A 27,587-nucleotide genomic window follows, 5' to 3' on the forward strand; every position below is an offset into this window, starting at 1 on the left:
TCTACAGCACTCCTTTTATATGCATAAGTCTTGCCTTTGTTTATTTTACCAAAATGCAATTCCTATCCAGTCTTGCCCATAAATACATCTGTACAATTCACTTCAATTACTTCTGTAGTAGCTAGATTCCCATTCTCTACACTAAATTCCTTCTAACTTCCCTATTTGACTTCTTCATCTATCTCAACTTTATAGTAGACATGATTTGGAGATGCCGGTGTTGGACTGGGGTGTACAAAGTTAAAATCACACGACACCAGGTTATAGTCCAACAGGTTTAATTAATTGGAAGCACTAGCTTTCTGAGTGCTGCTTCTTCAAGATGTGGTTGTGGAGTACACAATTGTAAGACACAGAATTTATAGCGAAAGTTTACAGTGTGATGTAACTAAAATCATACATTGAAAAATACCTTGTTTGTTAAGTCTCTCATCTGTTGGAATGACCATGATAGCTTCACTTCTTTCATATGTAAATCACAAAACCTTTTTAAAAAGTTACATTCTCAGGTTAACTGTAACAATTGGTGTCAGCCCAGATAATGTGTTGAAGATGTTCACCCTGTGTGTGCGGTTGTCTGTGCCATAATGATTAGACTGCTTCTCATTTAAAAAATTAGTTAACAGAGTCTTACATAGATTCATGCAGTTTTTGAGCAAAGTACAATGTAACTCTGCAAGTACAAATTCACCCCACAAAGATATATACGTGTGTGTGTGTGTTTTTAAGTGGTCTAAGTCTGTGAGAGGATGCATGTATGAGTGTGGGAGTGTGCGTGTGTTTCTGTGTGCGTGTCTGTGTCTCGGAGTGCCTGTGTGTATGTCTGGGGTGGGGGCTTGTGAATGTCTGAGAGAGAGAGTGTATATGTGTATGTGTCTACACTCTCTCAGACACTCACAACCCCCCACTCATGATTGTGTAGAGTAATCATGAATTGGAAGACAGAAAGCTAGAATTGTTTGCAAACATGATAGGAGGAAAGAGTGCATGGTTGCCTTAAGAGATAAAGTCCTTTACTAAGCTTGGACATTTATGCAGAAAAATGTGTCTGTAAGCAGCTGCAGATTACAGACAGTTCTGAAATTGAAACATGTATCAATTGGCTTGTTTTGATGTTTTGGCAACTGGCTTGAATCAGCCAATTAAAAATGAAAAGCCAACTGAACTTAAATCTGACGGTTTTGACAATGTCATACCAATGTTATTGGAAGGAAATTGATATGTCATCCATGGTATATAAGCAGAGGGTTTTTCAAAATCGGTGTGAGAGCCAACTGCCATCTGAAGCGAGTACAAACCCGTCCTCTGAGAAATAAATAAATACTTAGCTCTCACACAAAATAACTAAGCTCTCGAAAAAAAATCAGCAGAATAGATATCACAACACTTCTAGTTAAGAGTCTTCACAGAAGAAATTACAGCAGGATCAGCAGAAGAAAGACATTTGTGACTTGAGATCAGCAGAAGAAAGGCTGGAGAGACAGCAGAGAAGACAGAGAATTCCGGAAGACACATTCTGCGTCAACTTTCAGAGACTAAGTTTTAATTTATTGTTTTCTTATCACTTGGATTTATATAAGTGGGATCTTTGTTTATTGGAACACACACCAATATAATTTAGTTCAGTTACAAAATAATTAGTAGTTAGGGGGGGAATTGTTTGGTTTGTTAGTAATTCTGTTAAATTGTTCACTGTTAAATAAATAAATTGTTACTTGTTACTTATAAAGTGAGTATCAGAGATTCCATTCATTTAACCACGTTTAACAGATTGTGAGGAGCAAGGTGAGCTTCTCTGGGTGCTTTGGGTTTAATTATTAGAAGGGAACCTCTGTTCCCGCCATAACAGATTGGGGTTGGGGTTTCAGTTTAGTTAGCAGAGGGGTTCGACCATTTCTCCTCTGTAACAAGAGGAATGAGATGGACAGGTAGGAATAAATAGGAAGGAAAGTGGATTTATATTCAATCACCATCTTCAACAAAAAGGAACCTCCTAAGGTCCTTCACAGAAGTGATACATAACACCTCAAAAGGAGATTACAGAGGAGGTATACTCAAATCGTACGGGAAAGGAATACTGCATGGAGAGAGAGAGCAAAACTGAAGATGTGCACCTCGGAGCAGAAACGTTGAAGGAAGATTTGACAAATTTTCACAATCAACAATATTGATCAAGCACAGCTGTTTCCAGTGGCAAAACAGCTGGTAAACAAGAGATAACAGCTAGTATTTAACAAATCACATTTAAAACATTCATGTGAAGTGCCTTGTTAAAATAAATAGTGACCTTCATAAAAGATTTTAGGATAGATGATGAAACATTTGGCCAAAGAAGTCATTTTAAAGATAGTTTTCCAGAGGAAAGTGAGGTAGAGACCTAAGAGGTTCAAGGAAGGAATTCTTAACTGCGAGTCATTCAATTTAGGTCAGTCTACATATGATGGCTGAGCGAAAAATGGTGCAAATTAGAATAGAGACAGAACTTTAGATAGTGTCAGGTTTGGGGAGGGTAGAATACAGGCTGCTGGCACATATATATGTACGGTAAAGTCTAGGTAATAAAGGAATTGAGGAGTGATTCAGCATCAGATGAGTGAGGAAGGGTTGGAGACCAGTGACATTACAGAGATGTCTGCTCTGATGGCAGCTGACATTGGTGCATGCGCAGAACGGCGCAGAGACTTTGGCGCTGACATTAGCACATGCACAGAACGAAGCAACTAAAATGATCACTACTGGAATCGCACTATTGCGAACACTGGCAAGCCTTCTTGAAAAGACTGTTCCCCAATTACATTAATGATGGCACGATATGTTACTGGAATCAAATATGACATCAAAGGTTGCAAACAGTTAGGTTTCTCCTCAATTTTCAGGGAGAGGGAGGTGTTGATATCTAAAAAGCAGAGTTTGTGGTGGAGGCCAAAGACAATTAGAAAGTTTGAGGCTATGATTAGTTGGAAGAAATATCTGCGGTAGTACTAAATTGTTTCACAATTCTTCAGTGACATTATAGCCACATTGCACTGTTGAAACGTGCTTTATGAGAACTATCTACACTGATCTTTTACTTTTGAATGTTGTGATTGAGGGTCAGCATGGAAATGAGAAAAAGGGCTCAGAGATAGATTTCACAAGAGCAGGAGCAGAATCCATTGAAGGTGATTCATTGGGAATGGAACTAAGTCAGCACAGCGTCGTCTGTCTGGACTAGTCAAGCAACAGCCTGACACTGTCTGTTAAATATGATTCTATGAGTCTGACTATGTCCTAGATAATATCATCACAATTCTTATGCCACTGGTAGGAAAGATGCAGCAGAGGTGATGACATGGTGGTATACAGTGGGAGGGTGTTGCCTTGGAAGCCTTCAACATTGACTGTGCAGCCAATGAAATCTTATGGCATCAGGTCAAAGATGGGTAAGGAAACCTCCTTCTTATCACATAGAAGCTACTCATCCCATCAAACAAATGAAATCAAATACCACTCGGAGAAAGCACTGATAGTGGCAAGGGCACCTAGCATACTCTGAGTGGGCAACAACAGCATTACTATTAACCAAGCTGGTCGGGTTCTAAAAAGGACATTGTTGCTAGTCTGAGACTACATTAGATGGTTTAAAGAACCAAGTAAAAGGAAAAATACAGTTCATCTCAGCCTCACTAAATTTCCTGCAACACATGGGCCTGGTCCATGCAAATTTAGACATCATATACTCGGTCCCCTCATCCAAGAAAATGACAGATTTTACAGTTGAAGCCACAACACAGTGAACAACTTACCCAGATTTAGCCGTTTTTCCAACCAGGCTAAAATATCTTTGGTATATTTTGACCAAGTTTTGACATACATCAGAGCTGACTCTATCCCACTGTCATTTTTAAGTAACATGTTGTCAACCTCCTCTGCTCGAAGAGCTCCTGAAAACCGGAAATGAAACATTAAAGAATGAGAGATGAACCAAATTTTCCAAGATATTGACGACAATACATGAAGTAATTTCTCCTGATCTCCCCTATTTCTACTGGTTTTGGAGTTGTGTAGGTACTGAATAGTGATAAAATTAGGGCTGGACTTTTTTCAGGACTGAAATGAGCAAACTTTTTAACACCAAAAGATAATAGGAGTTTGGAACTCACTTAGAGTCATAGAGGTGTACAGCACAGTGTCACAAAGCTAGTCCCTTTTTTTCTAAAAGCTATTCCTTGGCTCAAGGAGACTCTGTCCTTGATTTCTTCCAGAGGGGCAATAAACCAGGCTGGGTGCTGATCAGTCTGGTTTGGAACAAAGATGAAATGGATTTTGAGAGGCCTTTTGTCTATATGTAAACAGATGAGACTTCAGGCCAAAGTGGTCATGTTTTAGAAGTGACCTGTATAAAGAGAGGGGAGTGGTCAGCTCTCCAGCTGAGCTGAGCTGAGCAGTTTTAGTTTGGTCTTGAACTAGGAAGTTCGACAGGGAGCTGTGTGGAAACTCTCTCTCTTTTCTGCTCTTCAACTTCAACCTGTAAGCATGTGTTCCATTGATGCTGATTTTTAAAGGGAGTTTGCTTATTGGGACTATTGTGTATATTTGGAATAGTATAATCAAGTCTAATTAGAAGGTTGAGTTCTGTAAAGGTTCTTTAATCTGTTCTCCGAGTTTCATTGTGTAACTTTGTGAATACATTTCAGTCTGTTTTAAAATCTAGTGGTCAACCTAACTATCTTACTTCGGGTAATTTTCACTGTCCACTTATCGAAACAAATTGCAAAGTTATGGTCTGGGGCTGCCTGCTTAAGAATGTTTTGAGTGGTCTGTTCTAGTCCATAACAACAGAAACAGATCCTTCGGTCCAACTTGTCCATGCTGACCAGATATCCCAACCCAATCTAGTCCCACCTGCCAGCACTTGGCCCATATCCCTCCAAACCCTTCCTATTCATATACCCATCCAGATGCCTTTTAAATGCTGCAATGTACTAGCCTCCACCACTTCCTCTGGCAGCCCATTCCACACATGCACCACCCTCTGCATGAAAAAGTTGCCCCTAAGGTTCCCTTTTATATCTTTCCCCTCTCACACTAAACTTATGCCCTCTAGTTCTGGACTCCTCCACCCCAGGGAAAAGACCTTGTCTATTTACCCTATCCATGCCCCTCACGACTTTATAAACTTCTATAAGTTCACCGCTCAGCCTCCGACGCTCCAAGGAAAACAGCCCTAGCCTATTCAACCTCTCCCTAGCTCAAATCCTCCAACCCTGGCAAGTTTAAGTTTAAATCAGATCAGTTTTCCAAATAGAGGAACTAAGGATATAGATCAAAGGTGGGAATTCTGAGTTATACTGTAGATCAATTCTGTTCTTGTTTAGTGGCAGAATGGGTTTGAGGGGCAAAACAGCCTACTTCTGTTCCTATGCATCAGCAACAAGCTACAGATTATGGACTAAATAAATAGTCACTATGACCACAAAATATACTTTAGTGTTAGTTGAAAATAATGTCATGCCACTTCAAAGACAATGGAGTAAATTACTTGCAAAATAAATCAGTGGTGGTGTAAATATTTTAGTCATGGCTGATCTGCATGTAAATATCATATAACTATAGAAAGTAAAATTCCTAGATGGTAGTCATTTCCCTTACATAAAGTCTGCACACAACATAGACTAATTGCGCAACATATAAAAATAAAGCTACACTTCTTTAAAGTATCTATTGCATCAATTGCAAAATTGGTTCCAAACATTATATACTCCATTGCTTTTTCTACCAAAGGTGCATTATTTGTTACTTTAGTCAAGTCAAATTTGTTTATGGTTAAGTAATCAATTAGGGTATTACAGAATTGAATAATGGCTGGCACCTAATGGCAGGAGGAGGAAAACATTTGGATATATGATCAGCATACTGGGTGACTAAACACCACTTAACTAATAATGTAGATTAGTCATTGAGATTTTTAAGAAAGGACTGGAATTGATATACCTTTCATAATTTAAGAAATTTCCTCACAGCCAGTGATGTACTTTTATGAAGTGTAATTGCTTTTAGTATGGGAAATATGTCCTATTTGTACACAAAGTTACACAAATAAATTACCAATTATTCTGTTCCAATGATGTTGCTAGATATAATTGAAATGCTATAATACTGATTTGAAACATTAAGCTCCATATCCCCTCCACCTCCCCCAAGAATAGATGCACATGATTCCTTGGTGCTTGCTTAAAAAATCCCTCCGTACCTCAACCTTATGACTCAGGTGAGTGCAACCACAGAAGCAATGCTGAATTCTAAATTTCAAACGTTACACATGTTGATTTATTTCATAACAAATAATTTGTAACCTGCAGTGCATAATTTCTATTTCAGTATTTTTGCACATCTACATGGAACTACCCACTTAGAGTCAAACAGCATGGAAACAGAGTCTTCGGTCCATCTATTTCCTGCCAAATGTTCCCAAAAACTAGTCCTGATTGCCTGCATTTGGCCTATATCCCTCCAAACTTTTTCTATTCACGTACTTATCCAAATGGTTTTTAAATGCTGTAACTGTTCCTGCATCCACCGCTTCCTCGGAGTTCATTGCATGCACAAACCACTCTGTGTAAAAACACTGCTCCTCATGCCCTTATTAAATCTTTCTCCTCTCACCTTAAAAACATGCTCCCTAATTTTGAACTCCTCACCAGAGGGAAAAGCCCTTGGCTAATCACCGTATCTTTGCCCCTCATGGTCTTATAAACTTCTATAAGGTCACCCCTCAACTTCCTATGCTCCAGTGAAAAAAGTCCTGGCCTATCTAGCCTCTCCCTATAATTCAAACCCTCCATTCCAGGCAACATTCTTTAAATCTTTCTGAACCCTCTTGAATTTAATATCCTTCCTATAGAAGGACAACCAGCACTGCACATAAGACCATAAGACATAGGATTGGAAGTAAGGCCATTCGGCCAAACGAGTCCACTCCGCCATTCAATCATGGCTGATGGGCATTTCAACTCCACTTACCCGCATTCTCCCCGTAGCCCTTAATTCCTTGTGACATCAAGAATTTATCAATCTCTGCCTTGAAGGCATTTAGCGTCCTGGCCTCCACTGCACTCTGCGGCAATGAATTCTACAGGCCCACCACTCTCTGGCTGAAGAAATGTCTCAGCATTTCTGTTCTGAATTTACCCCCTCTACTTCTAAAGGTTGTGTCCATGGGTCCTCGCCTAACGGAAACAATTTCCTAGTGTCCACCCTTTCCAAGCCATGTATTATCTTGTAAGTTTCTATTAGATCTCCCCTTAATCTTCTAAACTCCAATGAATATAATCCCAGGATCCTCAGCCATTCCTCACATGTTAGGCCTACCATTCCAGGGATCATCCGTATGAATCTCCGCTGGACACGCTCCAGTGCCAGTAAGTCCTTCCTGAGGTGTGGGGATCGAAACTGGACACAGTACTCCAAATGGGGCCTAACTAGAGTTTTATAAAGTCTCAGTAGCACAAAGGTGCTTTTATATTCCAAACCTCTTGAGATAAATGACAACATTGCATTCGCTTTCTTAATCACGGATTCAACCTGCATGTTTACCTTTAGAGAATCCTCGACTAGCACTCCCAGATCCCTTTGTACTTTGGCTTTACGAATTTTCTCACTGTTTACAAAGTAGTCCATGCTTGTATTCTTTTTTCCAAAGTGCAAGACCTCGCATTTGCTCACATTGAATTCCATTAGCCATTTCCTGGACCACTCTCCCAAACTGTCTAGATCCTTCTGCAGCCTCCCCACTTCCTCAGTACTACCTGCCTGTCCACCTAACTTTGTATCATCGGCAAACTTCGCTAGAATGCCCCCAGTCCCTTCATCCAGATCATTAATATATAACGTGAACAGCTGTGTCCCAAAACTGAACCCTGCGGGATACCACTTGTCACCGGCTGCCATTCCGAAAAAGAACCTTTTATCCCAACTCTCTGCCTTCTGTCAGACAGCCAATCCTCAATCCATACCAGTAGCTCACCATGGGCCCTCACCTTGCTCAGCAGCCTCCCGTGTGGCACCTTATCAAAGGCCTTTTGGAAGTCTAGATAGACCACATCCACTGGGTTTCCCTGGTCTAACCTACTTGTCACCTCTTCAAAGAATTCCAACAGGTTTGTCAGGCACGACCTCCCCTTACTAAATCCATGTTGACTTGTTCTAATCCGACCCTGCTCTTCCAAGAATTTAGAAACCTCATCCTTAATGATGGATTCTGGAATTTTACCAACAACCGTGGTTAGGCTAATTGGCCTATAATTTTCCATCTTTTGTCTTGATCCTTTCTTGAACAAAGGGGTTACAACAGCGATCTTCCAATCATCCGGGACTTTCCCTGACTCCAGTGACTCCGCTATTTCCTCAGCCACCTCCATCAGAACTCGAGGATGTATCCCATCGGGGCCAGGAGATTTGTCAATTTTAAGACCATTTAGCTTTTCTAGCACTTTCTCTTTTGTAATGGCAACCATACTCAACTCAGCCCCTGACTCCCTTTAATTATTGGGATATTACTCATGTCTTGGCTGAAAATGTGTTGCTGGAAAAGCGCAGCAGGTCAGGCAGCATCCAAGGAGCAGGAGAATCGATGTTTCAGGCATGAGCCCTTCTTCGGGAATCCTCACTTTCTCCCCTCTCCTGCTCCTTGGATGCTGCCTGACCTGCTGCGCTTTTCCAGCAACACATTTTCAGCGCTGATCTCCAGCATCTGCAGTCCTCACTTTCTCCTATTACTCATGTCTTCCACTGTGAAGACTGACGCAAAGTACTTGTTAAGTTCTCCTGCTATTTCCTTATCTCCCATCACATAGAAGAGGCTTCATCAACTTCGTGGACAACTTCAACATATGTCTTAACTCCTACACTCAAAAGGTCTGTGCAATGAAGGTAAATATGCTAAGCACCTTAACCATCCAGTTTACGTGTGATGCAAACTTCAAAAAAATTATGGACCAGAACTACTAGGTCTCTCTGTTCTACAATGCTACCCATGGCCCTACCATTAACTGTACAAGAGCTGCCTTGTTTGTTTTACCAAAATGCAATACCGCACATTTATCCAAACTAAACTCCATCTGCCACTCCTCAGCCCCTTGACCCAATTGATCATGATCAATTTGCAATCTTAGGTAACTTTCTTCATTGTCCAGCAAACCACTAAATTTGGTGTCACCTGCAAACTTACTAATCATGCCTCGTATATTCTCATCCAAATCATTTATATAAATGACAAACAAAAGTGGACCCAGTACTGATCCCTGTGGAGCACTGCTGGTTACAGGCATCCAGTCTGAAAAACAATCCTCTACCAGCACTCTGCTTCCTACTGTCAAACCCATTTTGTATCCAATTGGCAAACTCACCCTGAATCTCCTGTGATTAACTTTACTAATTAGTCGACCACGCGGAACCTTGTCAAAGGCTTTACTAAAATCCATGTAAACAACATCTATTGCTCTGCCCTCATCAATCTTTTGGCTACTTCCTCAAAAAACACAATCAAGTTTTTGTGACACGATTACCCTCACACAAACCACGCCAACTATCCCTAACCAGTTTTTGCCTCTCCAAATGTGTATAAATCCTACCTTTCAGAATCGCCTCCAACAACTTACCCACAACTCATGTCATTCTCACATCTCTAAGTTTCCATGCTTCTCCTTACAGCCTTTACTTGATATATAAACTGAACATTATTTCCAAATGATTATGCAAAAGGTATGAAATGATGTATCAAAGTAACACATCACTGGGAAAATAATTTAACATGTCGGTGAAATAATTTAGCAGCCTCAAAGCAACTGACCAGAATTGAAAAATATTCTATTGTTTTTATACTTTAAGTTGAAATCACTAATGGGCCCACAATTCCCTACTGCCAGTGTGAGGAAAACTCAAAAGTGGTATTAAGGCACATGAATAACTTCTCTGATATTTGTTTTTGAATTACTGTGGTACATTGATGCAATTTGTTTTCAAAAGACAATAATATATACCATGTTTTTAAATGATCGATCAGAAATATGGACTCTGAGCAAATTGATATGGGTGGACAGTAAACAAATTCATCCTTGGACCAGATAACAAACTGTCCACATCTAGAATGGTTTAAAAAAACGTTATTTAGACCAACTGTAAATAAAACACCCAGCAAGATGAGCATATTTGATATACTTCTAACTAAACCACCAAAATCAGAAGGCAATGGACTCACCCAATTGGTTTGGTTCACATATTCAGGATTAGTTTACTTAAGAGTCATCTGGGCTGCAGATGAACTTGGAGTGGGAGGGTAAAGATCCAGTGGTTGTTATGCACATAGGTACCAACAACAGATAAAACTAGGGCAGAGGCTCTGCTAATAGAGTATGAACAACTAGGAACTAAATTATAAAGCAGAACCAAAAAGATAGTAGTCTCTGGATTACTAGCTGAGTCACAAGCTAACTGGAACAGGGTCAATAAGATTAAGCAGGTAAATGTGTGGCTCAAAGATTGGTGTGGGAGAAACGGGTTCGAATCTACGGGACACTGGCAACAGCACTGGGGAAGAAGGCATCTGTTCCGTGCTGGGACCAGGGTCCCAGCAACTTACATAACTAGGGCTGTAGACAGGGCTTTAAACAAAATTGGGGGTGGTTTCAGTTATAAGGGGAAATTAGAAAATCCAAATTAAAAGAGGAGGTAAGATTGCAGAACTCAGGAGAGGTTATAAAATCTCCAGCACAAACACAGATAGGACAGAATATCTGGAAAGGGTTAGCAATCAAATTTCAAGTACACTGGACAAACGAATGACAATGAGAAGAGTGTTGGTTAATACAGGACTGAAGATATTATACTTGAACGTAGACAGTATAAGGGATAAGGTAAATGAGCTTGTGGAGCAGATCAAAATTGGCAGATCTGATGTGGTGGGCATCATGGACATGTGGCTGCAATGGGATTGGGATTCAGAGTTTAATATTCAACGATATACATCCTATTGAAACGATAGGCAGGTGGACGGAGGGAATGGGGCTGGCCTATTAGTAAGAAATGAAATGAAATCAATAGTAAGAAATGAAGTAGGGTCAGATGATGTAGAATCTGTGTGGGTAGAATTGAGGGACTGCAAAGGTTAAAATAAAGCACAGTTGGAGTCATGTAGAGGCTTACAAACTGTAGTCAGGAGCTGGGTCGCAAGATACACCAGGAGATTAAAAAAAATGTATTGGAAAGGCAAAGTTAGAGTGATCATGGGGGATTTCAATTTGCGGGTGGACTGGAAAAATCAGGTTGCTAGTGGTTCACAAGAAAAGGAATTTGTGGAATGTCTATGAGGTGTCTTTTTGGAGCAGCTTTTGATGGAGCCCACAAGGAAACAGGCAATACTGGATTTAGTGTTGCACAACGAGGCAGACGATAAGGTGAAGGTGATGGAACTCTTAGGAAGCAGTGATCATAACATGATTGAATTTACTTTGCAATTTGAGAGAGAAGACAGAATCAGAATTAATGGTATTTCAGCTAAATAAAGGCAACTATTAAGGCATGAGAGAGATGCTGGGTAGAACTGACTGGGCGAGGGGTCCAGCAGGAAAGACAGTGGAACAGCAACTGCAGGAGTTTCTGAGAATAATTCAGGAGACACAGCAGAGATTCATCCTGAGGAAAAACAAGCATAGAACAGGAGGATAAGACAACTATGGCTAACAAGGGAAGTCAGGGATAGCATAAAAGCAAAAGAGAAAGCATTTAACAGAGTGAAGAACTGTGGGAAACCAGAGGACTGAGAAGCTTACAAAGACCAACATTGGGCAACAAAAAAATAAGAGGGAGAAGATTAAATAGGAGTGTAAGCCAGCCAGTAATATAAAAGGAAGACTGTAAGAGTTTTTTTAGATATATAAAGGGCAAAAGAGAAGCAAAAGTGGACATTGGGTTGCTGGAAAATGACGCTGGAGAGATAATAGTGGGGAACAAAGCAATGGCTGAGGAACTGAATAATTACTTCATGTCAGTCTTCACAGTGGAAGACATGAGTAATTTCCCAAAAATTCAAGAGTGATGGGGCAGAGCTGAATATGGTGGCCATCACCAAGGAGAAAGTACTAGAAAAACCGAATGGCCTGAAGTTGGATAAATCACCTGGACCAGATGAACTATACCCCAGAGTTCTAAGGGAGTTAGGTGAAGAGGTAGTGGAGGCGTTAGTGGTAATCTTTCAGGAATATCTCGAAACAGGAAGGGTCTCAGATGACTGGAAAATCGCTAATATAACATCCCTGTTTAAAAAGGCAGTAAGGCAGAAGACGGAAAATTACAGATCAATTAGCCTAACCTCAGTTGTGGGAAAGATTCTGGAATCCATTGTGAAGGATGAGATTTCTGAATACTTGGAAGTGTATGGTAAAATAGGGCAGAGTCAGCATGGTTTCATCAAGGATAGGTCATGCCTGACAAATCTGCTGGAATTCTTTGAGGAAGTAACAAGCAGATTAGATCAAAGAAAGCCAATGGATGTTATCTACTTGGACTTCAAGCAGGTCTTTGATGAGGTACCACTCGGGAGGCTACTGAGTAAGATAAGAGCCCATGGTGTAGAGGCAAGATGCTAGCATGGATAGAAGCTTGGCTGTCTGGCAGAAAGCAGAGAGTGGGGATAAAATGGTCCTTCTCAGGATGGCAGCCGGTGACAAGTGGTGTTCCACAAGGCTCCGTGTTGGGACCACAGCTTTTCACTTTATACATTAACGATCTAGATGAAGGAACTGAGGGGATTCTGGCCATGTGTGCAGTTGATACAAAGATAGGTAGAGGGACAGGTAGTATTGATGAAGCAGGAAGGCTGCAAAAGGGGAGTGACAGGTTAGGAGAGTGGGCAAAAAAGTGGCAGATGGAGCATAATGTGTGAAAGTGTGAGGTCATGCACCTTGGTAGAAAGGATAAAGGCATGGACTATTTTCTAAATGCGGAGAAAATTCAGAAGTCTGAAGTGCAAAGAGACTTGGGAGTTCAGTCCAGGATTCTGTTAAGGTAAATTTTTTAGATTAGATTAGATTACAGTGTGGAAACAGGCCCTTCGGCCCAACAAGTCCACACCGACCTGCCGAAGCGAAACCCACCCATACCCCTACATTTACCCCTTACCTAGCACTACGGGCAATTTAGTGTGGCCAATTCACCTGACCCTGCACATCTTTGTGATGTGGGAGGAAACCGGAGCACCCGGAGGAAACCGCAGACACGGGGAGAACGTGCAAACTCCACACAGTCAGTCGCCTGAGGCGGGAATTGAACCCGGGTCTCTGGCGCTGTGAGGCAGCAGTGCTAACCACTGTGCCACCGTGCCGCCCACTAAACTTGCAGATTGAGTCAGTAGTTTGCAATGATGGTATTTATTTTGAGAGAATTTGAATATAAAAGCAGGGATGTACTTCTGAGGCTCTTTCAGGCTCTGATCAGGCCACATTTGGAGTATTGAACAGGATTGAACAGCTTCACATATGAGGAACGTTTGAGCACTCTCGGTCTGTACTTGATGGAGAGGGACTCACCCTCACCTCCTTCCACCTATCGTATTCCCAGCGCCCCTCCCCCCTATCCTTTATCTCAGCCCGTTTGGCACACCAGCCTCATTCCTGAAGAAGGAATGCCCGAAACGTCGATTCTCCTGCTCCTCGGATGCTGCCTGGCCTGCTGTGTTTTTCCAGCACATTTTTCAACTCTGTACTTGATGGAGTTTAGAAGGATTGGGGAGGTGGGTCTAATTGAAACTTACAGAATACTGAATGGTCTGAACAGAGTGGATGTTGGGAAGATGTTTCCATTGGTAGGAGAGACTGGGACCTGAGGGCACAGTCTTAGAGTAAAGTGAAGACCCTTTACAATGGAGATAAGGAAAAACTTCTTCAGCCAGAGAGTGGTGATTCTATGGTATTCACTGCCATAGAAAGCTGTGGAGGCCAGGTCATTGAGTATATTTAAGATGGAGATAGATTGGTTCTTGATTGTAGAGGGGATCAAGAGTTATGGGGAGAAAGCGGGAGAATGGGGTTGAGAAACATATCAGCCACGATTGAATAGCAGAGCAGACTCAATTGGCTAAATGGCCTAATTTCTGCTCCTATGTTTTACAGTCTAAGGGTTGTAGTATCGCAAAATTTATAAGATTTGTAAAGTTTATTAGTACCTTGTAAGTCATCCTTTTCATGAATTGATCCTCGTGATCCCATGGACAGGTTTTCATAAGACTAAAATTAAAAAGAAAACTCATTAATTTTACAACGGGCAAGATATTTATTCAGAAGGGGTACTTCATATTTGAACTGTGAAATTCCATATCATCAGAATCACATCAGCCGGGAACTTTTAAATTGTTTGTTTGCACTTAAAAGCTGCAGCTCATTAAACATGTGTTTTTTTAAAACTTCTAATAGCTATGTGACAGAAAAGAGATGAATTGTAAAATCAAATCTAATTGTTGCAAGAGAGATACACAGTATGGACATGACTTATCCTAATAAATGCTCAGGCTGGGATTGTATACTCAGTATTCATGACATACATTTAGGCATCTTCTGAGTTTAATCTTGCTGAAAACAATTACAGAAACTGACATATACATTCCATAATAGTGCAATAAACACAGTTAACATTTTCAATCATGCTCCAAGTTAATTGCCTAAAGCCAGAATTGTTCTCCTTTGAGTATGTCACCCTATTGCTAGAGTACAAGGAGAAACTGATTCCAGTGGCAGGTTACCATGGACACAGGTACAAAAGTTAATTGGTTCAGAAGCCAGACATGAGAGAATGTTTGTAATGCTCAATGAAAATTGGATAGATAATTGAAGGAGAAAAATATTGCAGAACGAAAACAAAGAAGTCAGACTAACTGAGTACGTCTTTCAAATAAAGACATGCAGGATCAAGTGGCCACCTTTAACATTTTAAGCTTCTATTATTCTATGACCACGTCATAGTACTACATAGTGTAATTCTTCTGTGAACTTACACGGCTTCGTCCATTCAATGGAAGTCCCATAGATGAACCATAGTCTATGTCTCCCATGAGGAAGTCTGAAATGCTACAAGGCAAATTGTTTGATTAAAAGATTTACATATTTAGCACCATGCTTAATACTTCTTTAAACTGACGTGCAAATTCTTTCATTTCTTCTGAAAAACTCAATTTATGCAACTACATAATACATCTTGCTATACAGTACACCAATGCATGTGACTCAAAACTTCCACAGTACTTTATATTTTTATGTAGCACTCTTACAACATCTATATTTCTTCTGTATCTTTTCTGTATTTTTAGCTAAACTATTCAGCATTAATGCTATTTTCAAATGCATAAGGTGAAGCAAGAGTAACTACCCTTGACAGAGTGTGGCACCTAGGAGCCCGAGGAAAACTGAAATCAGGAGGGAAGCACACCACAGTCACTGCGGCAGGAGTTCTTCAGAAATATGCTAGAGGTCCAGCCAACCTCAACTGTCTCTGAGGCATACAGATTCTTGATAAGCAAGGGATAAAAGATTATCAGGACTGATGGGAATGTGAAGTAACCTCGAGTTATAATCTTACTGAAGAGCAGAGCAGGCTCAAAGGGCTAAGTGGCTTACTCCTCCTCCTAACTCACATGCTCAACAATTACGTTCATCCTCATTAAGGTCAGAAATATGGATTTTTGTGATAGTTGCACAACCTTTAGTATCATTTATGACTCTTCAGATGCTGAGCTAGTCCATCCATATAAAATACATGACAAACTTCTGGCATGACGATCAATCATGCTGCACAAATGCTTGTTAATGGTTATGTCCAGCAAGACTCTGCTTTCCTTTGGATATTCAACAGCAATATAATGGGTGAATTCCCCATTGAAAACCAACGTTCTGGAATTACCACTGATCAGAAACATTAGGATTCTGAATAGGCTATTCGATCCATGTACCCTGCTCCACCATTCAAAAGCTCATTGGACTGCTGCCTCAACTCCACATTCCTGCCTACTGTGATAACCATAGATTCTTGATAAACAAACATCAAACACTGCAAAAAATCTTTACAATCCTAAACCTAATTTCTCCAATACACAAAACATAGGAGCTAAAGTAGGCCCTTTTGCCTCATGAGTCTGCTCTGCCAATCAGATTGTGCATGGTCCCATATTCCTCAACTCTAATTTCCCACTATATCCCCATAGCCTTTGATACTCATACCATTTAAAAAATTCTTTCCATGTCTGCTCTGAATTTACTCAACACTAAGTCTCCACAGTAACAAATTCCACAGATTCGCTACCCACAAAGCAAAATTCCTCATTTCGGTCTTAAATGGGTGACTCCTTTTTCTGAAATTATGCCCCTCTGTTTTAGACTTCCAACAAGAGAAAACCTCTGTGCATCTACTCTATCAAACCTTAATATATAATAGAGTAATAGAGTATATCTTCACTCATTCTTCTAAACGTCAATATATACAAATTTAAACTATTCAACCTCTCCCCATAAGAAAATCCAGAATCAATGAAGTGAACCTTTTCTGGACTGCCTCTAATGCCAGCATATCTTTCTTTAAAGAAAGGGAATCAAAACTATTCACAGTATTTTAGGCTTATGACTACTGCTTTTTTACAGTTTTTGCAAGACTTATGCATTTCATATTACATGTTCTTTCAAAAAGGCCAACAGACCATTTGTCTTCTGTTACCCTGTGAACTTGGATGATAGCCTTTTATGATTCAGGCAGAGGACCCTCAAAATCATCTGTGCTGCAGCTTTCCGTATCATTTCTGCACTTATTCAGCTCCTCTATTCTTTTTGTCCAAGTGCAGAACCTCACATTTTCACACATTATATTTCATCAAAGTTTTTGCCAACTCACAACCTACACATATATTCCTCTGGAGTCGTTCCAACATATTTTTGTGTCATTTGCAAACTTCCCATTGGAAATTTGCTTGCTGAGCTGGAAGGTTTGTTTTCAGATGTTTCGTCACCATACTAGGCAACATCATCAGTGAGCCTCTGGTGAAACGCTGGTGTTATGTCCTGCTTGCTATTTATATGTTTTGGGCTCTTAAGGTGGATGATATCATTTTTGTTTTTTTTTCCTCAGAGGTTGATAAATGTGGTCCAAATTGATTCGTTTATTGATGGAGTTCCAGTTTAAATGCCAGGCCTCTAGGAATTCCTATGTGTGCCTGTCTTCGGATGGATGTGTTGTCCAGTTGAAGTGGTGTCCTTCTTCGTCTGTATGTAAGGATACTAGTGATAGTGGGTCATGACATTTGGTGGCTAGTTGGTGTTCATGTATGCTGGTGGCTAGTTTTCTGCCTGTCTGTCCAATGTAGTGTTTGTTACAGTCCTTGCATGGTATTTTGTGAATGACATTAGTTTTGCAGGCTGTTTGTATAGGGTCCTTTAGGTGCAAAACTAATGTAATTTACAAAATACCATGCAAGGATTGGTTTATCAAGGAATTCTTAGAAATTATATCTGCAGTGACTTCCCTTGTTATCCTAGAATGCATTTCATCAGGTCCAGGGGACAGATCAGACTCTAGCCCCATTAGCTTCCCTCGCACATTTTCTTTAGTTATTTGATTTGTTTCCTCTCTCACTTTGCTCCTATATTATTTAGTATATTTTAAACGCTATTAATGTCTTTCACCATGAAGACTGATGCAAGACATTTAATTAACTCCTCAACCATTTCCTGATGCCCCATTGTTTTCCCAGCCTCATTCTCTAAATACTTGCAGAACAGAGGTACTTGAAAATAAACAAAATGTGACAAATACACAAAATATTCACTTTGAATCTAGTTCAATATCATATCGAGGGAAGGTGAACAACTGGTAGATAAATTCTGGAAACAAAGTAGCAAAATATCAAATGAACAAATGACGCTAAAACATTACACAAACTAAGGGGGAACAATGGCAGACTAGAGGTTACCTTTAGAAACAAATACATTTACAAAAACAGAATGCTTTTTGTTCAATAACTGGAAATTTTAAAAGTAGATTAGTGATGTTCTGACCACTTTAACTACAGCTTTAAGCTAGCAGAGGATTTGTTTCTTGAAAATTTTTAAAATTTTCAGGAATAAACAGGATATTGTAAATCAACAACCTTAATGGGTAATTATAAATGTATATTTAAATCAAAATGAAACACAGGATATTCTTGTCAAGAAAAAAGCCTTTCCTCTTAGAAGCTCATTGGCTTTATTATTCAAGATTGCAAATTGTGCTTTACATGGAAGACAGGAAATTCAATATTTTTAAATGATCTCACACTGAAGCTCATAAGAAGTACCTAAAAGCACTATAGCCCTAGAAAGAAAGTACACAAAAATATAACTTTTAACACTGAAGCAGCAATTTCACCGGGTGCTCATTTGTCATTCCCAAGTCAAAAACCCACTTACAAATACAATTTAAAATAATAAATATATAAATGCAGTTGCTGTAAGAATGTACTGGAAAAAAGCATCAAAGCCAGCTTTACTTCTACAGACCAGAAAGCTCCAGTTACATTTTATAGCTGTGTTGAATTAACTCAAGATCTTAACCTCAGCAATTAGGCTACTACAACTGGCGATAAACAATACTTTAAAAAAATTAAATTGTCTTTGCATTCCTGTCTGGTAACCAATAACTAGCTGTTAAGTGCTCTCACATGCAGATGTTGGTTGTGAACAGGATGAGGCTTGGCTGCGGTAGTTGAACAGCCTGTTGAGATTCACAGAAGTTCATATTATATTTTGGGAAGTACCTGAAGGGCCGTTAATGTTGGTAGATCTACATCGTGGCAGGAATTAGAATCAAGAGAAGAGAAAATTGATGATTTAAGTGAGATAAAAGAAGGCAGAACATACAACTGCCAAGCTGAGCAGTGAGATGAGAAAATTGATGAATAAGACGTTTGCAATGAATTAATTATTTTCCAAAACACAGAGTGAGTGCTTCAGACATAATGATAAAAGCTAAATTAATGCTGTTGATAATGTTTACCCTAAAATAATCGTAATTAGACATAAAAGCTACAGAAGGGAAATAAATCCTACATCAAAAGTTGTCTTACTTACACATTGCCAAATGTAAATGCCAAAGTGTCAATAGAAGCAAATACTTCACTAAAATGCTCTCTCTTGTCTTCATTTATTTCATTGTAGTTTGCACCTGAAGAGAAATGTAGTTCATTACAGCAGTACAAGGTGGATACTAGCACTCACTCCATGAATATAAAAGGTTAAACAATCAACATTACTGTATTGAGCATACAGCATTTAAATAAAACACAAACATTTTTAGCTTTAAACCATTAAAAAATGTCATATGTTTAAGATGTCTGTAAGTAACATAATGTAATATTTAACCACTAAGTGGATCATACCAACACAGTATAACAAAATCCATGGACAAAATGCACCAAAAAGTTTCCTTCATCCAAACACAAGTAAAATGATCTACGTGGACTTCTGTCATACTGAAATTATGACTACATTCTTGTCAAGGCACCAGTTTCCTGTGTCACTGAACATACTAATGGGTGAACAGTAATGTAAATAAGCATAAAAAGTACTCTTTAATTAACTTCCTTTTGAAGGGACTATAATGCAATCTTTATAGTACAATATTAAAGAACAAAACAATGCTGCTTTCAGATTCTACAAACTGATTCAGAAAAAAATCAATTATGGAGACTTCGATTCTCAAGAAGCTAGCTAGTTCTTCCCCTCTGCCAACCCACAAGAACAAACAAATTAAGAAATTTGGAATAAAACTCAACTATGCCACTAATTACCTGAATATCCAGCTTAATAACCATAACCTCAAATTGCACGAGCAGCTAAACTGTTCAATGACATTTCGTTACTGTGCAATGACCTATAATAGTTATTACAGAACTATGCTGGATCATAAAATCCTAATTTAGCACCTCACTAACAAATCTTAATGCACAAACTGCACAGAATAAGTAAACTGCGTGACTTTATCCGGTTGCAGGAAGACTTCTGTTAGAAGATTTTGCAGTTAGCACTTTGATCTCATCAAGTTTTGTTGTAAAGAAGCAAACTTCCTGCAATTTTTGTTCAGCTGTATGCAATCTAACCTAGGAAATATCTGAATAACACATCTGAAAAAAATAGAGTTTAAATTTTGGGGAAAATGGTAATTTGTGGTTAAATATTTTTGTCACATCTTTACAGCTGCCAAACATATTTAGCAAACAGACAAGACTTCCAGCAACTTCCTGCAAACTTTTCCACAACTTCCTGAGTAACAAAGAATCTTTAGCCAAATTCACAAACATAACCACACCCAATTTTAAATATATTTACTGTACAGAAGATTACCAGTTGTCCACTGATTAAAGGTATCACTTCTATAACATCTTTCATCATATATGCTGTTCTAAGCCAGCTTATTCTCATATTGCTTTATTCCATTTTTTCTGGTGTAAATAAAGCCTAGCATATTACCAATGGATTATAGGTAAAGTCTTTTACCTTACGCTGAAAGGCTGGAGCGACTGGGCTTGCACACCCTTGAGTTTAGAAGACTGAGAGGGGATCTGATTGAGACATGTAAGATTATTAAAGGATTGGACACTCTGGCAGCAGGAAACATGTTTCCGCTGATGGATGAGTGCCGAACCAGAGGACACAGCTTAAAAATACGGGGTAGACCATTTAGGACAGAGATGAGGAGAAACTTCTTCACCCACAGAGTAGTAGCTGTGTGGAATGCTTTGCCCCAGAGGGCAGTGGAGGCCCATTCTCTGGATTCATTTAAGAAAGAGTTGGATAGAGCTCTCAAGAAAAGTGGAATCAAGGGTTATGGAGATAAGGCAGGAACAGGATACTGATTAAGGATGATCAGCCATGATCATATTGAATGGTGGTGCAGGCTCGAAGGGCAGAATGGCCTACTCCTACACCTATTGTCTATAAAACAAGCAGTCCTCCTATGAAGAGAGAGGAATTGAGAAATCACATCTTCGTTTTGAAATTTGCAAAGTACTTTGTTCAACTTTCCATACCTTTCTAATGCATTATATCTAAATGTGTAATTTCATCAGCTTCACATCTCAATTTCAGACTTCTGGTGTAACAGGCAAAATATTTGGCCGATTAGGGGTAGTCCACATGGCTTTGTTTGTGGAAAATTGTGTCTTGATAACTTGACTTTTTTTGAAGAGGTGACAAGGAAGATGGATGAAGGCAGAGTGGGAGACATTGGTTACATGGACTTTAGCAAGGTGTTTGACGAGGTTCTGCATGCTAAACTGGTTAGTAAGGTTAGATCACATGGGGTCCAGGGAGAGCTAGATAAAAAATTGGCTTGACGATGGGAGGCAGAAAATGGGTGAATCGGGTTGTTCAGACTGGCGGCCTGTGAGCAGTGGTGTGCCACAAGGATTGGTGCTATATCCACTTTTGTTCATCATTTATATGAGGACACTACCCTGAGGAGCTCCTGCAGAGTTGCCCTGGGGCTGAGATAATTGACCTCCAACAACCACAACCATTTGCCTGTGTGCTAGGTATGTTTCCATCCCACCAGAGAGTCTGCCTCGATACTCAATCATTCCAGATTTGCTAGGGCTCCTTGATGCCACACTCGGTCAAATGCAGCCTTGATGTCGAGGGCTGTCACAGTCACCTCAACTCTGGTATTCAACTCTTTTGCACATGTTTGAACCAAAGCTGTAATGAGGTCATAAGCTGAGTGGGCCAAGTGGAACCCAAACTGGGTATTGCTGAGCACATTACTGCTGAACAGGTGGATGCTTGATAGCACTATTGATGACACCTTCCATTCCTTTACTGATGAGAGAGTAAACTGATGGAACGGTAATTTGCTTGGTTGGATTCGTCCTATATTTATGTACAGAACATACCTGGGCAGTTTTCCACATTGTCAGGTAGATACCAGCATTGTAACTGAAGTCTTCAGTACTATTACTGGAATGTTGTCAGGACCCAAAGCCTTTACAAGATCCAGTGTCTCCAATAGTTTCTTGATATCATGTGGAGTGAATCAAATCAAATTGAAGATTGGTAACTGTAATGCTGGTGACCACTGCAGGAGGGTGAAATGGATCATCCACTTGGCACTTCTTGCTGAAGACTGCTGTGGATTTCATCAGTTTCCTCATTTCCCCTCCTCACCTTATCCCAGTTCCAACCTTGAACTGGAAAATGTAGAATCCATTTGGGTGGAGGAAAGATAAAAAAGGGACAGATGACACTGCTTGGAGTACTTTAGGCCCTTTAACAATAGCCATGCAATGGGATAGAGAATAAATCAGGAGGTAATCAAGGCATGTAACAAAAGCTATATATTAACCATGGGTGACTTTATTCTTCATGTAGATAAGGATAGTCAGATTGGCAGAGAAAGCCATGAGAAAAAAATTGTGCGTGTATTTGGACAGTTTCTTAGAACAATATGTTGTGGATCCAACCGTGATCAGGCTGTATTGAACCTGATGATGTGCAATGAGGCAAGTTTAAAAAATGATGTCAGGGTAAAAAATCCCCTTGGAAACAATGATCAGAAGATGATAGAATTTAACATTCAGCTTGAGAGGGAGGAACTAGAATTTAACATTCAGCTTGAGAGGGAGGAACTTGGGTCTGAAATAACAGTGCTGAACTTAAATAAGGGTACACGTAGTTCTCCTGTAACACCATAGTTGTGTTCCAGCAAAAACTCGCTTAATAGAAATAATGGGGCCTATGGGAAAAGTGGGGTTAGGGGCAGAACAGCGAAACTATCACTGACGATTGCTTAAAAATCACCCTAAAATCTAACACTAAGTATAGCACAACCTGAATGAAGGTTGAAATCACATTTATTAACATTAGTAAATTTAACATAGTACATTTAAAAAATTTAAGAAAGTTGCTCTCACAGAAGGCTGCTGTGTCATTAGCTGACATCAGCACATGCGCAGAATAGCACAAAGGCTGGCACTGACATCGCGCATGTGAGGGACAGTACAGAGACATCAGCACATGCACAGCTTGGCACAAAGATTGGCACCTACATAGCGCATGCACGGACACCGGCGCATGTACAGATCAAAGCGTGCAAACGGAACCTCGTTGGAATTGCGCTATTGTCAAGAGGTAAGCATTCTCCAAAGTGCCGTTCCCTAATTCTTCAGTGGCATTATAGTCTAATTGCGCTGCTGAAACATGCGTTATCCCAGAACTACCTATAATTACATGAGGGCAGAGCTGGCTGGAGTGGACTAGGGAAGGTATTTAGCAGTAAAGGATGTTGAGGAATAACGACAAACTTTTAAAGAAAATAGTTTGTGGTTCACAGCAAAGACATATTCCAGTAACAAAGAAGGGTTCCAGGAAATGGATTTGCAACCTTGAGAAGTTAAGGGTAGCATCATATTGAAAGAATAAACATATAACATGGCAAATATTAGCGGAAAGCCAGAGGATCATGAACATTTTAAAAAACAAAAGACAATCAAAAATAATAAAAGGCAGAAAATAAACTTTGAAGCAAACTTGTAAGCAATATCAAGATGGATAGCAAGAATGTTTTTAAATATATAAAAAGAGAGAACCCAAAAGTGAACATAGGACCTCTGAGAATGAGGCTAGAAAATAATAATGCAGAACTAGGAAATGCAAAGTAGTTGAATAAATACTACACAGTCGAAGTCACTAATAGCACCTAGAAATGACTTAATATTCAAAAGGGCAAGAGGAGGAGATACAAAACTAGTACCAGAGAAAATGTGCTGATGAAACTAATGGGGTTCAAGGCTTCTAGGCTTCTGGACTGATGTTGACTTGCGCACCGAGCTGCTAAGTTTGTTTGTAGATGTTTCATCACCATGCTATTCAACATCATCAGTGTACCTTCGATGAAATGTTAATGTCTGTCCTGCTTGCTATTTATAAATCTGGTTCTGCTGGGGTTGGTGGTGTCCTTTCTGGTTTTGTTGCTGGTTCTGTTTCTTACTGGTTGAGATGGTGTCCAAATTTACATGTTTGCTAATGGAGATCCAGGTTGATTGCCAGGCTTCTAGGAATTCCCATGCATGTCTCTGTTTGGCTTGTCTTAGGATGCATAAGTTGTCTCAGTCAACTTGGTTACCTTCATTGTCTGCATGAAGTGATAGCTGGTCATGTTTCTTAGTGGCTAGTTGATGTTTGTGTACCCTGGTGGCTAATTTCTTTCCTGTTTGCCGTATGTAGTGTTTTTGGCAGTGTTTATATTGTATTTTGTATATAACATTGATCCTGTTGATTGTGGGTATAGGATCCTTTATACTTGTTCGTATTTGTCATAATGTGGTCGTAGATTTATGGGCTACCGTGATGCCCAAAGGTTGGAGTAGTCTGGTGGTCATTTCTGATATGTTCTTAACGTATGGCAGTGTATCTGGGCGTGTTGTGTCTTCCTGTTGTGGTCTGTCATGTAGGTATCATCAGACTATGATGCTTGGGCTACCCATTGTTTCTCATGACATTGTGTAAGTGTTCTTCTGCTGCTTTGTGCAGCTCTAAGGTGCTGGATATGTTATGGCTCGCTTGAACAACGTTCTGATGGAGCTCTATTTGTGGGTGGTTGCTGTTGTGGTTGAGTACCTGGTCTGTGTGGGTGGCCTTCCTGTATACGCTGTTCTGGAGCTCCCCATTGGCCTTGCTTTCAATCATTACATCAGGAATGGGAATCAGTTGTTGTTTTCTTCTTCCTTGGTGAATTTTATGCTGGTAAGGATGTTGTTTATGAGTTGATGGGTTTCCTCTAGCTGTGAGCGTTTGGTAATGACAAAGGTATCATCTACATTTTGGATCCACAGTTTTGGCTGGATAGTTACCAAACATGTAGATTTGGATCCATATACCAACCAGTAAAAAAACAGAACAAACAACAAAACACCACCAACCACAACAGAACTAGACAAATAAATAGCAAGCTGGACAGAACACCAAAGTTCATCAGAGGCACACTGATAATGTTACAAAGCATGGTGATGAAACATCTGCGAACAAACTTACCAGCTCATCGAGTAAGTCAACAGCCTCATCCACAATCTGAGCTACAAATCTTCTTGAATACTCTCAGCTCCTTGACCTGTTAGGATGCATCTTAGGGTGCTGGGTCCACTACTTTTCGTCATTTATATAAATGATTTGGTAGTGAACACTGGAGGTATAGTTAGTAAGCTTGCAGATTACACCAAAATTGGAGGTGTAGTGCACAACGAAGATTACCTCGGATTACAAAAGGATCTTGATCAGATAGGCCAATGGACTGAGAAGTGGTAGATGGAGTTTAATTTAGATAAATGTGAGGAATTGCATTTTGTAAAAGCAGATCACATTGGTAAGGTCCTAGGGAATGTTGCTGAACAAAGATCTTGGAGTGCAGATTCATAGTTCCTTGAAAGTAGAATTGCAGGTAGATAGGATAGTGAAGGCGGCATTTGGTCTGTTTTCCTTTATTGGTCAGAGTATTAAGCACAGGAGTTGGGAGGTCATGTTGCAGCTGTACAGGGCATGGGTTAGGCCACTTTTGGAATATTGCGTGCAATTCTGGTCTCCATCCTATTAAAAGGATGTTGTGAAACTTGAAAAGGTTCAGAAAAGATTTAAGGATGTTGTCAAGGTTGGAGGATTTGAGTCTGAACATTTTCCCTGGGAGGCTGAGGCGTGACCTTATAGAGGTTTATAAAATCATGAGGGGCATGGATGGGATAAACTAAGAAAGTCTTTTCCCTGGGGTAGGGAAGTCCAGAACTCGGTTTAGGGTGAGAGGGGAAAGATATAAAAGGGAACCTTAGGGGCAACTTTTTCATGCAGAGTGGTGGGTGTGTATGGCATGAGCTGCCAGAGGAAGTGGTGGAGGCTGGTACAAGAACAGCATTTAAAAGGCATTTGGATGGGTATATTAATAGGAATGGTTTAGAGGGATATGGGCCAAGTGCTGGCAAATGGGATTAGATTAGGTTAGAATATCTAGTCGGCATGGATGAGTTGGACCGAAGGATCTGTTTCTGTGCTGTACATCTCTATGACTCTATATTGAAGGAAGTAGCTATAGGAATAGTGGATACACTTGAAGTACACTATTAGGAATACTTAGATCCTGGAAAAGCCCCGTAGGATTGGATAACTGCCAATGTAACAACTTCATTTGAAACAGAAGAAACAGTTAACTGTCGGCCAATTAGTTTAATGACTTGTTGAGAAAATGTTAGAGTCTATTATAAACGATACCAGAGTATTTAGAAATACATAGTATGATCAAGCAGAGTGAGCACGGCATCAAGAAGGGGAAACTATGACTGAAAAATTTACTGTCACCCACAGATATATCAGAGTGGTGACAGGAGAATGTGAAGACAGGGAAACTGAGCAGGGATTGGCTGACCATGGGAAATGCCAAGCAGCTCAAAAGGGATTTTAAAGATCAGTCAGCATCTTTGCTCATTCCATAAACGAACAAAAAAGGCTTAAAGGCAAAATAACATGGACATCACAGCAATTCCTGATTAAAGGGTTAAAAATACAGCTGAAAATTTGAAGCAAAATAATTTTTAGTGATTTGGTTATAAGGTTTTCATTGCTGCCTCAATTATCTTTTTAAAAAGTGATTTTAAACAACAAAGAATACTGTAGAAACTCAGCAATTCTGACATCATCTGTGGAGAGATAAACAGTTAACATTGAGTCCAGAACTTCCTCTCTCCACAGATGCTGCCAGACTTCAGTTTCTTGAGCATTCCATTGCTTTCAGATTTTCATCATCTGCAATATCTTGTTTTCATTCGAAAGCCAATTTTTGTTTTAAAAAGTGGGCACCCTGTTCAATTATAAGACATAGGAGCGGAAGTAAGGCCATTCGGCCCATCGAGTCCACTCCGCCATTCAATCATGGCTGATGGGCATTTCAACTCCACTTACCCGCATTCTCCCCGTAGCCCTTAAATTTTTGATGTCACAAGGAATTATCAATTTCTGCCTTGAAGACATTTAGCGTCCCAGCCTCCACTACACTCTGTGGCAATGAATTCCACAGGCCCACCACTCTCTGGCTGAAGAAATGTCTCCGCATTTCTGTTCTGAATTTACCCCCTCTAATTCTAAGGCTGCTTCCACGGGTCCTAGTCTCCTCGCCTAACGGAAACAATTTCCTAGAGTCCACCCTCTCCAAGCCATGTATTATCTTGTAAGTTTCTATTAGATCTCCCCTTAATCTTCTAAACTCCAATGAATACAATCCCAGGATCCTCAGCCGTTCCTCATATGTTAAACCTACCATTCCAGGGATCTTCCGTGGGAATCTCCGCTGGACACGCGCCAGTGCCAGTATGTCCTTCCTGAGGTGTGGGGACCAAAACTGGACACAGTACTCCAAATGGGGCCTAACTAGAGCTTTATAAAGTCTCAGTAGCACAACAGTGCTTTTATATTCCAACCCTCTTGAGATAATTAACAACACTGCATTCGCTTTCTTAATCACGGACTCAACCTTCATGTTTACCTTTAGAGAATCCTCAACTAGCACTCCCA

At 40.0% G+C, this 27,587-nt stretch overlaps 1 protein-coding gene across 4 annotated transcripts in view; it reads right to left on the bottom strand.

The window, feature by feature from the left end:
- The window catches only part of LOC122554193 (rho GTPase-activating protein 29-like), a 123,800-nt gene that overhangs the window by 41,408 nt on the left and 54,805 nt on the right, over nt 1-27,587 (bottom strand). For 3 of the 4 annotated variants that reach the window (XM_043698842.2, XM_087990481.1, XM_043698843.2), the window contains 4 exons: nt 19,116-19,209; nt 15,023-15,095; nt 14,198-14,258; nt 3,786-3,923 (listed from right to left, as the gene is read on the bottom strand). In XM_043698842.2, the coding sequence (XP_043554777.2) occupies nt 3,786-3,923; nt 14,198-14,258; nt 15,023-15,095; nt 19,116-19,209 (366 nt within the window). Of the gene's footprint in view, nt 1-3,785; nt 3,924-14,197; nt 14,259-15,022; nt 15,096-18,706; nt 19,051-19,115; nt 19,210-27,587 lie in introns of those variants that run through there. The other variant, XM_043698844.2, reaches the window with a different exon arrangement.

The sequence above is a fragment of the Chiloscyllium plagiosum genome, unplaced genomic scaffold (genome assembly GCF_037043375.1).
Source record: "Chiloscyllium plagiosum isolate Xiang-an unplaced genomic scaffold, Cpla_swu_hap1 HiC_scaffold_9, whole genome shotgun sequence".
NCBI classification, from domain to species: domain Eukaryota; kingdom Metazoa; phylum Chordata; class Chondrichthyes; order Orectolobiformes; family Hemiscylliidae; genus Chiloscyllium; species Chiloscyllium plagiosum.